The sequence below is a fragment of the Condylura cristata genome, unplaced genomic scaffold (genome assembly GCF_000260355.1).
Source record: "Condylura cristata isolate star-nosed mole 26May11 unplaced genomic scaffold, ConCri1.0 scaffold00017, whole genome shotgun sequence".
Lineage (NCBI taxonomy): Eukaryota > Metazoa > Chordata > Mammalia > Eulipotyphla > Talpidae > Condylura > Condylura cristata.
In genome coordinates, this window is record NW_004567118.1 from 15,320,588 (window position 1) to 15,332,354 (window position 11,767).

The following is an 11,767-nucleotide window of genomic DNA, read 5'->3' on the forward strand; positions in this document are numbered from 1 at the left end:
TAGATAGATAGATAGATAGATAGATAGATAGATAGATAGATAGATAGATAGATAGATAGATAGATAGATAGATAGATAGATAGATCTTTAAAAAAATTCATAGCTGAAGTATAAAATTGGGGAAAGGATTTGTCTTAAACATTTAATTAAAAAAAAGTTGTTTTAATTTTTAAGCACACTAATAATCTGTTTGTGGTAATTAAAAACATCCTGGACCCAAATACAGTATACTTTAGCCACTGAAATAAAAAAAAATTTGTTAAAAGATTTATTTATGCATACAGAACTGGGGTACAGGCCAGAGGTGCGGGGGGAGGTGTGAGAGGATTCACCACAGACAGATCAGGGGGCCAAACAGGCAGATTTGACCAAAATGCACTGCTGAGGGGAGCAGCAACCAAGTCAGGAGAGGTCTGCCACACCATGTGGGTTGCCTCCCTGGCCAGGGGTTGAACTCATGCTAAAGCGGCTACGGCCATCTTCACAGTACTGTGTTTTTAACCTGTTGCGCCACCAGGGAGGGCCCTGAAATAAAATTATATTTACTTTTTTTCTAATTACTCTCTTGGGTTTCTGTCTTTAAAGGAATTACATACAGATCTATCTGACATTGTAGAAGGCATACTGAGTGCCCATGACACCACAAAGGTGAGTCTAGCTAGGACTAATTTATCATTTTCTAAAAATGCCATCCATGTATTCTAAATTGGAGTATATAGCTTGCATGCACTCTTGAGTCTCTTTTGCATCCCCATCCAGTACTTCACTGGATCTGTGTTTAAATATCTCTCAAGTTGTATCTAAAGAAAGCCCATTTTATCTTAGCTATATTAAATATAAGACTTATCAGAAACAATCAGATTTTTTGAAACTAGGATTTATATAAAAACAAAGTAGATATAGTCATTATCATCTATAATTTGTAATATTTATTTTTCCATTTTATAATATTTATATTTCCATTTTAATAAATTATGTTAAAATTAACCTTATATTGAGCAAAAGAAGTCACAGGCCCACACAAGAAATACATGGTAATCTTTGCAGTACATTCGGCTCTATAGACACAGCATTGGGGCAAGTGAGCCAGAAGGGCACTGGGCAGCTCGTGCCTTGCTGAGAAATAATAATCAAACATGGGCAAAGGAGATCCTAAGAGAGGCAATATCATTATTTTTTGTTCAAACTTATTGGGAGGAGCACAAAGAAGAAGTACCCCAAATGCTTCAGTCAACTTCTTAGAGTTTTCTGAGACGTGCTCAGAGAGGTGGGAGAGCATGTCTGCTTAAGAGGAAGGAAAGTTTGGAGACATGGCAAAGGCAGACAAGAGAAACGAAATCATAGCCCCCAAAGTGGAAACAAAAACATGCAAGTTCCTCAGTGCACACAAAAGGCTTCCTTCATCCTATTTCTTACTTGGTTCTGAGTATCACCCAAAAGTCAAAGGAGAACATCCTGGCCTATCTATCAGTGATGTTGTGAAGAAACTGGGAAAGATGTGAAATAACAGTGCTGCAGGTGACATGCAACTTTATGAAAAGAAGACTGCTAAACCGAAGGAAAAGTATGTAAAGATTGTTTTCTGTAAGCTAAAGGAAGCCCTGATGTGACCAAAAAAGGAGTCATCAAAACTGAATAAAGTAAGAAAAAAAGGAAGTTGAAGAAGAGAAGAAAGATACAGAAAATGATGATAAATATGTTAGTTCTAGCAGTTTTTTTCCTTGTCAGTAAAGCATTTAATCCCCTGGTATATAGCTCGCTACTTTTAAAGAAAAAAATTAAAATGTAAAGCTATATAAGATCTATTTTTAAACCATAGTGCCTTTTTGTTTAGATATCCCTACCATGGAGATATTTTCAGGAGCCATTAACCTAGCCTGGTACAGTATGTGGTTATAAATTGGCATGGAAATTCAAAGCAGTTTCTTGTTGCATGATACAAATTAGTTGTATAGCGAGATGGTAGTTTTTGATCTTCACTTGTTTCCGATGTAGTCTGTAAGAAATCATTTCTGTTTTGTTAACTGAATACCACTGTAGTTGAAAAAAAAGCTGCAGCTGTTTTGCTGACATTCTGAATGCTTCTAGTAAACACAATTTTTATTGAAAAAAGAATGCATACTGTATGAATCCATTTATATGACATTCAAAAACAGTGGCAATAATAACAAATGGTGACAGAAGTTAGAATAGTGATTTTAAGGGTGATAGAACTAATGCCTTTTTCTCTGGTAAATATATAGGTGTTATTGCTGTCTATTTTTATGGAAGATGGAGTTTCTACTCTTAGCACTGTTGTGAATTTTTAAAAGAAATTAACTAGCTCTTCCATTTCCATGTATTTATAACAATGAAATGTTAACAATTTATAGAACAGAATGACGCTTTGGACCAAATCTATTAACAATATTCACTATAACTACAAAGTGTTAATATTGCCTATTATTTTGTACTTTTAGAAGGATATTAGCATACCTATGAGAAAGTACTATGTAAGTACTATGTACTATGAAAGTAAATAATTATCAGATTGCTTTAAAATCTTTCCTTACTATATATGGCTACTGCATCATGAAAAAAAGAGCATACCAAATTCATTAAATAGTAAAAGTTCAACATTTTATTATTCATCTAGGATTATTAGGTAAATGTTGAACCCCTAAAGTAACAAACAGGTATATATTTGCCTAACAAGGAAAAATAAACTTGTACACTATGTGTGTATGTACTGATACTTTGAAAATACACTGGAATCACAAAGATACTCAACCAAAAAAGTTATGACAGTTGTATTTTGGGGAAATGTAATATAGATGTTCATTTTTTTTATGTATATTTAAGTCCTTTAAATATCTTGTCTGTTACGGTCATTGGGTATTTCTTTTCTTTTTTTTTTAAAGACTAATTTATTTATTCATACAGAACTGGGGTACAAGCCAGAGGTGCAGGGGCAGTGAGAGGCTTCCCCAGAGACAGAGTGGGGAACAGAACAGGCAGATCGACGAAGTACACTGCTGAGGGGAGCAGCGGGTGGGTCAGGAGAGGTCTGCAGCACCATGTGGATCACCTCCCGGGCTGGGGATCAAACTCTCACTGAGGTGGCTACAGCCAACTTGCTGTGCTGCTTCCTAACCTCATTGTGCCACCAGGGAGGGCCTTCATTTGGTATTTCTAAGAAAGTTTTAGAAAATTGTTAGGATGAAAGGCATAATTACAGAGACTTTTTTACTTTCAGAATTAGTAAATACTCCATTTTGCCTACTTAGATCCTTCAGAAGTTTTCCATAGGTAAGCCTTAAACCAGAAACTATTTTCAGTTATTTCCAAAGTCTTCTTGGAAGATGGTTGCTAAACTGTCCTCTTCACCATTGACTGCTTCAACAGAGTTTTGTTATTTTCAAATTTATGTAGCTGTTATACTTTTCATCTGAGCATACAGCATCTGCTTTAAAATACTTGTTTCCTTTTAACAAATGACTGACATAAGTTCAGTAAATAAAATTTTATTTAAATGCTTATAAAAATTAGTATAATCTTAACATGAGATGTTTTTGAATATTGTTTCTCTTTCAGATGGGGCATCTTACTCTAGAAGATTATCAGATCTGGAGTGTGAAAAATGTTCTTGCCAATGAATTTTTGAATCTCCTTTTCCAGGTATGTAAATGAAAGGTACAGAGAGTAATAATTGCCTTAGTATTATATTTTTTCCATTATGTGGAGTTAATTTCCTCTGGGCTAGAAAACCACATGTTCTGAAGAAAACTACCTTATCTTGTACTTTATCTGAAAAATGTTAAAAGTACATCATGAGTATCCACAGAAGGTTCTTGAAATCATGACATAGGTAATAAGAAAGCAGAACAAAGCTGATTATGTTTGTTTATTATAGTTCATGATAGAAAATAATCTAAATTACAACAGCCATTATAAATTGCTGGTATGATTCACTGTTGTCTTTTTAAAGGACTCTTCCTTACAACTGAGGCACTATGAAGAGAAAGATGCTCATAGTAGGTAGTTTTAGGTTTTAAAAGTACATGGTATGGTGCTTGCTTTAGCAGCACTTGTGTCAGAACGATAGAGAGAAGATTTGCAGCCCCACACAAAGATGACATGCAGATTTGTGAAATGTTTTGTAATTTTTGCTCTCGGTCTTGTTCTCCCAAAGAAAAGGAAAAGGTGATATAAAGTCAAAGTCTAAATTAAGAAGCCAGTCTCCTTTCAGTCCACTCCACCTGCTCCAGTTAAATTTACTGAAGTGCATCATTGATAATTCATTAGTTGAAAGCTGTTGCTAATTCAGATTCCCATCAACAAAGTAGATTTCATACAGAGAATGAAAAATACTATACAGTTCATTTATAAAGGTTAAATTACCCTTCTTTTCTCTAGGTTTGTCACATAGTTCTAGGGTTAAGACCAGCTACTCCAGAAGAGGAAGGACAGATTATTAGGTAAGTTTGTATGTAGCTTCAATCTATGTATTCTTAATTTTATAGCCAAAATTTCTAATACTTGGAATATGTTGTTATTAACAACAGGTCCCATTTTAATATAATCATTACAGTAATACTGTTTCTCCAGAGTTTTTATACTGAGATACTTTTGTTAAAGTAACTTCCTAACTAATGAATTGGATTAATTTAGAGACTAAATTCTATTTAACATTAAAAGTGCACTTAGTACTAATTTTTTTAAATAAAAAAGACAAAAGGCAGTACTTTTTCTACAAAATAGTTCATATTTATTGTAGAAAGATTAGAAATTAGAACTAAGCAAAAAGAAAAATTGCTCATTTCAAGTGTAGATAATCACTGATGACATTTTTTCAGGTCTATTGAGTTATAATTGAAAACTAAAAGTGTAGAACTTCCTTTTTTCCAGCAGATGGAACTGTGAGTTTGTTTTTAGCTTTTTATGACTATGTGTTTAGTTAGTACATTATATATCTGGGAGATTAATCTGCAGCTGCTGATTCAGGGGGTAGGGAGGGGCCTAGAGGGGTCCAGTCACTGGTAAAGTGGCATTCAGGGGTGGCTGTGTTTATGGTACTCCTTTCCCCAGAGCCACCAGACACACACAAGACAGGTTTGTATTGCAGGCTCCTGCCCTAGCTGCAGTCTCTAGGCACCTCTTTCCACCCACCTTTTGTTACATAAAGTTGATATTTATCAGTTTCTCTTCTGGTATAGTCAACCTTGGTCTCTAATGTCAAAACTGGAGAATCCTGTGTTCAGTGCCCTTCTGGATTACTCTCAGATTATCTTCCTGGAATGAAGCAGGGCACCTCCTCTGATGTCATCTTCACTGTTTCCTCCAAAATTAGTATGCAGTTGCAGCATACAATTCAGGTGTACACTGGAAATGTTCTGCAATTGCTACCTTATGTTTTGTAAATTTCTTTTCAATAAAACTAGTGTTTTAAAAGTCTCTGTGTGACACCACTTTATGCCATTTAGAATAGTTATGATAGAAAATACATGCAACACATTTTGGCAAGAGTGTGGAGATAATGGAATGTTCATATTTTACTGATAGAAATGTAAATGGTGCAGCCATTTTGGAAAACAGTTTGATAGTTTCAGATAGTCTTTAGGTGTTAGGTAGATACAAAATGTGTGAAATACTGCTAGCAATAAAAAAGCAAAACAAATGACATAGATGAACCTCAAAAACATTATGCTAAGTAAAAGAGGCCACATATGAAAGATTATGCATATATATATCCCATTTATATGAAGTGTTCTGTAAAGGGAAATCTGTATAGAGTTGCTCTTTCTAGGGTGGTAACGTGTGTTGACCAGGAGTGGACACAGGGCAGCTTTTTGGAGTAATTGAAATGTTCTAATATTGGATTGTGGTGATGGTTGTGCACATATGTGAATTTTTCAAAATCATCGAGTTGCATACTTAATACTGCTAAATTTTATGCAAATTATTCCTCAATAAAGCAATTTCATAAATATCTGTTATAAAGAAATTTAATAGTGTTGTTATGACCTCTAAAATTTAGCTTATCAATGTTTCACTCATTGAAGTCTTGACGTTTTCAGTGTATTTGTCTTGTGTTTTCCCTTGATAAGAGCTTATGATAATTTATGTATGTGGTCATTGGTTTCATACATTTTCATTTTGATTTTTTTTCTTTTTTGTATTTACAGAGGATGGTTAGAGAGAGAGAGCAGGTATGGTCTACAACCAGGACATAATTGGTTTATCATTTCCATGCAGTGGTGGCAGCAGTGGAAAGAATATGTCAAATATGTGAGTAAGATTACTGTTTGTCTACATTTTTCATAGGATTTTCAGTTCCATCAGACTTCGTGTGACTCCCAACCAGTAATAAAGTGTTCCAAACCTAAACAAATACTTATTTACTATGAACCAGACTATATGCCTTATAATTTCATATAAATTTCCTCCCTTGCAGTGACTGGTGAGAAAGGTAATAATGGGCATGGGAGTTCCTATATATTGTGTACTGTACATACCTCATTAATCTCTACAAAACCTCTGTGAATAAATGGTGTTATACCCACTATATCTGTGGGGAAGCTGAGGCTGGGATTAAAGGTTACATCTTTCTCAAGGTACAAGTTCGAAGATCAAACCCATAGACAGTCCATAGTCTGTCAACCATATCATATACTTTGCCCTTCGTTTTTTCACTTTCTCCATCAAAAAAAGTAGAAAAACCTCAGATTAGAAGTGTTAATTTTCTGTTTAAGAAAGTTAACTTCACAATTAACATTAGAAACCATTTTCCAAATGATAATTTGACATTTTTCCCATAAAGAATTTTAAAATAATTTTTTCAGAATTAGAAAGCTAAAAGGAGAAGGAAGGCATGTTAACTGTTGTAAGAAACCAGACAAAAGCTTATCAGTCCATTTGGAGAAGGTAGCAGAGACTTATGGCAATTTATTTATAGGAAGGTGTGAGGAGAGGATGCCTTTTCTGTACATTTGTATTAATTAGAAAATTGTTCTTTACTAAATAAAATAACTTCCTTTTAAATGCAAATAACCTTTTAAAAATTACATTCTAGACCTTGTTTTTTCCTTGTTGTAAAATGAGAATAATGACACTAACCTCCCCCATAACATTTTATAAAGGCTAAAGGAGTTGATAACATATGATAAATCAGTTTTAGAAACTTAACTGGTTCACAAAGTAAGTTCTCAGTGAGCATTAGCTTTGTATTATGAGAAATCAATATAGGTTATTAGTGGGCTTGTACTTTGTTTTGGGGCCCTGATCTTATATTCGCTGTATGATCTTGAACAAGTTACTTATCCTCTCTCTTTCTTGGTTTCCTCAGATGAACAGCAGGGCTAATAACACCTGTTTCAGTTGGGCTGTTATGAAAATTATATTAGTTTATGTGAAGCAGTTAGTACCTGGCAAATAAAAATACTGTATAAATACAGAGGAAAGTAATAATAGCAGTAGTTGCAGCAGTAGTAATAATAAACTAGTGATTGCCATTTACCTTTCCACTATGACATCTCTTTTAAATGCCTTTGTTTGAAAAAAATAAATTGGTTTTCTTAATATGTTACATAATTTGATTTTATTCTGGGCTTAGTCTGCCTACCTAAGATGTTGATTAGCTTTAGGGTAGACTGTAACTTTCAGATAATAACATGCCTAAAAGAGAGAACAAGAGAATAGGAAGAATAGGCTATACCTTCTAGAAGTGGTTTATCTCAGATTTGCCGATTCCCTTGAACCTGAATGCTTGATCTGCTCATAGGATCTTGTCGATCTGTTCCCTCTTTAACAAGCCAGGTGTTGTCCTATGAGAACTCCTATAAAAATGTAAATGGGGAGAGATGGTGACATCTTTTCTGTTTATCATCATTGTATTATGTTGTCTTTTCTCCTCTTCTGAAAACCTAAGGGAACAGCTATTACTTATCAACAGATTTTTACCTTTTCATTATCATGTAACTTTTGAGTTAAGGAAACACATTAAGGCACCTCTTGTCTTTAAATTTGCAAATTGAAGCTTCTCTAGTCCCTTTAGGCTTTTTAATTGTCCAAAGTTGTATTAGGCAATTTATTGCCTGTTTCAGATCTCTAGAGTTCAGGTCTCTTGATTCCTACTTAGTATTCTTTCCATTACTCCATAATGCCTTCTAATTTTCCCAAGCCAGCATTGTACACTAATGAAATACAATATTGGCATGTCATCACTGATGGAGAAGAAACTTGATCCTGACCCTTATCTTGGAATACCATAAACCAGTTACACAGTTTAGAATAAATTGTAGAATTCTCAAAGTAAAATTATTTTATAATGAAGTATCATACAGTGTTTTAAGGAATCATTGACTAAAAGAAAATAAGGAAATTCTTTCCCAGGAGAGAAATTTTGTTTATTTAGAGCACCTGAAAACTGAGGATTCTAGGATTGACTGTTTTGATAGTTCCAGATCTAGAAGTTGGTAAAAACAAAACAAAGACTCTTGGGCACTCACTGGTGGCACACTGGGTTAAAGCACAGTGAAGCTGTCAGCAGCCACTGTAGTACTCGTTCAGTCTCCAGCCAGGGGGTGACCCACATGGCAAGGCAGACTTGCCTGTCTTGCCTACTGTTCCCTTCAGCGGTGTGCTTCATCATTCTGCCTGTTCTGCTCCCCTCTGTCGCTGGTAAATCCTCAGCCCCCGCCCACATCTCTGGCCTGTACCCCAGTTCTCTGTGCATAAATAAATAAATCTTAAAAAAAATTAAGATTTAAGGGAAAAAAGTTTCCCTGATCAACCTGAAATAATGCAGTCAAAAAGAGCTGGTGGATTCAGTATTTGAGTACTATTAGCTTATTCAACATAAAGAAGGAAAGTAGTAATGAGAGTAGTCGACCTGAAAAGGTTGACATTTACACTGAAAGCCAAAGAGGGTGAAAGCAATGACAAGAAAACTAGTGCAGAGCCAGGGGAAAAAGAAAGACCCTGAGTAGTGGCGAAAGTGTCAGCACTGGACACCATGAGCAGTTGATTCCTAGAATAGAAAAGAAATCCAAAGATAGTAACAAAACAGACAACTCTTGTTTGGAACAATGGAAAAGAAATTTAATAGCCCATACTCTCCAAGTCAGGAGGGTATCATTCACTAAGCTTAGTTATAAAAGCATGTGCAGTCTCTGGGGACAAAAACTGCAGCCTCTGAAAAGATATTACAATCATACTGTTGTAAATTATTGTAAAACTCTACCTCACACATAGAGTGCCTGGGAACATTTTTATCATTCTGTTTTCTTGTCATTTATATCTATAGATCAACTTGTGGACTAAGCTATCCTGAATAAGAAATATAGGGATGATTTCTTGTAATTTTTCATTACAAGGATAGGATCGTATATGTGTAAACTAATAGAGCATTTGAAATACAATGTCACATATTTCTCTTTGGAAATCTGTTAAATGAGAAACTCAGGAAAACTTGAAGGATATTGTTCAGTAATGTTAAAGATACCTAATTTTTCTCAAAATATATTAAATTTTATAAGTAATGTATAGTGCATAAATAAATAGTACAAATGCACTTTAAAAAGTAAATATAAATTTTAAAAGGGAATTGACTCAGTCATTTGATAGTTACACAGATCCTTATTTTAAGTTCAAGAACACTTTGAGGAAGAATAAACTGATTTTCTGTGGTATGACAAAATGACCGAGAACACTAATTTTCTAGAAAGTTAATTTTTTTAAAAAATTACTCATACTGGCCCTCCCTGGTGGCGCAGTGGGTTAAAGCACAGCACTAAGAAGCTTAAGCCACTTCCGCATAAGTTCAATCCCTGCCTGCCCCTAGAAGATCCACATGGCACTGCAGACCTCTCCTGACCCACCGGCTGCTCCCCTCAGCAGTGTGCTTCATCGATCTGCCTGTTCTGCTCCCCGCTCTGTTTCTGGTGAATCCTCTCACCCTCCGCATCTCTGGCCTGTACCCCAGTTCTGTATGAATAAATAAATAAATCTTTAAAAAAAAATTACTCATACTGTGCTATCTTAATTCTTGTTTTTAGGGGAGAGAAGCACCTGACCCCAAAAAAAAATTTTCTAAAAAGCAAGTTCCTGAGCAAGTAATAAATTTACTAAGATATTATTTACTGTACTCTTAGCATTTGGAGCACTTTATGAAAACAAATATATGAGACTGTAATATTTGATTCAGTAGTTATCAATTCTTACTGCCTAGTATACTCACATAGAGAGCTTTAAAAATAAATGAAATAGAGCCTCCCTGGTAATGCAGGGGTTAAAGTCTCAGTGCTGTCAAGCTATCATGGCCACTGCAATATGAGTCCATCCCAATTTCTAACCAGGGAGCTGACCCACATGGCATGGCAGACCTCTCCTGTCTCCCCACTCCCCTCAGCAGTCTCTTTCAGCAGATCTGCCTGTTCTGCTCCCCATTTGTCTCAGGCGAAGCCTCTCACCTCCCATCCCCCCATACCTCTGGCCTATACCATAATTCTTGTATGTATAAATAAATACAAATAAATCTTTTAAAAAAATTGAAAAGCTTGGGTTCCCCTACAGACCAAATAAAGTCAGAAAAATATAATGGAAGAAAAATAGTTAAATTATTTAAATTAGAAACCCTTTTTCATTTACTGAAAAATTTCTTTTAAAACCTGTTTGAAGTTTAATGCATTTTTGCTGCTATGTACTCAATATCAGAAAAGTTGTGAGAAGATCAATATTGTTTTTAAGAAACTGCTCTCAGAGTTATAGACTGGAATCTAACATGATTAATAATAAATACTATTAGGGCCTATTTTGTATTTCTGCTTCTTTTAACCGTACGTCAGTTTGGTTTTATTGTCCTATTTATACAATTTTAACTTTTTTGTTGACTAGTCCAATTCAGAATACTGATGACCCAAAATCCACAATTAACATAAATCCCTACTAGTTCTTAGTCCTTTGCCTGATATGATCACTATTTTCTGCCATGTAAAGTCCATGCTGGGGGCCTCCCTAGTGACACAAGGGCATAAGTCACAGCACTATGAAGCGATCCTCGGCCACTACAACACAAGTTCAGTCCCTGGCCAGGGAGCTACCCACATGGTGCAACAAATCTCTCCTGTCTTGCCCACTGCTTCTCTCAGCAGTGTATGTTCATCTGTCTGTTCTGCAACCCACTCTGTGGTGAATCCTCTCATTCCCCCACATCTCTAGCCTGTACCCCAGTTCTGCATACATAGGTAAATAAATCTTTAAATTAAAAAAAAAGAGCTGGGCTTCCGTGGTGACACAGGGGTTAAAGATAGTGCTATCAAGCTATCCTTAGCCACTGCAGATTCCCCATGACCAGGGATCTGACCCACATGGTGCAGCAGACTCCTCCTGATCCGCCCGCTGCTCCCCTCAGCAGTGTATTTCAGTACATATGCCTGTTCTGCTCTCCATTCTGTCTCTGGTGAATCCTCTCACTCCTTGCACTTCTGGCCTACACCCCAGTTCTTGTATGTATAAATAAATCTTTTTTTTTTTAAATGCTATTATTTTTCTTAATGTTTCTATAAATTTACTATTATTATGTAGATGAATGTATTTTAAAAGGAAATTTTCACTGGTTTAAATAGAAAATTAGTGTCATACTTACCTGGCAGGGGAGATACCATGATCACAAAGGTGGTTGGGACTATGGTGGTGGCACAGGGGTGATTTGGTGATGGGAAACCCAAGGGGATTACAATTGAGATGAAAAAAAAAATGTGAAAAATGATGTAAAAATAAACTTTTTAAT

The 11,767-nt window shown here is 35.4% G+C and overlaps 1 protein-coding gene across 1 annotated transcript in view; it reads left to right on the forward strand.

The window, feature by feature from the left end:
- Positions 1 to 11,767, forward strand: part of USP32 (ubiquitin specific peptidase 32) — a 128,855-nt gene that overhangs the window by 76,016 nt on the left and 41,072 nt on the right. The window contains exons 9-12 of the mRNA XM_004684455.2: positions 586 to 648; positions 3,574 to 3,657; positions 4,396 to 4,457; positions 6,165 to 6,267. Coding sequence (XP_004684512.1) covers positions 586 to 648; positions 3,574 to 3,657; positions 4,396 to 4,457; positions 6,165 to 6,267 — 312 coding nt within the window. The remainder of the gene's footprint in view (positions 1 to 585; positions 649 to 3,573; positions 3,658 to 4,395; positions 4,458 to 6,164; positions 6,268 to 11,767) is intronic.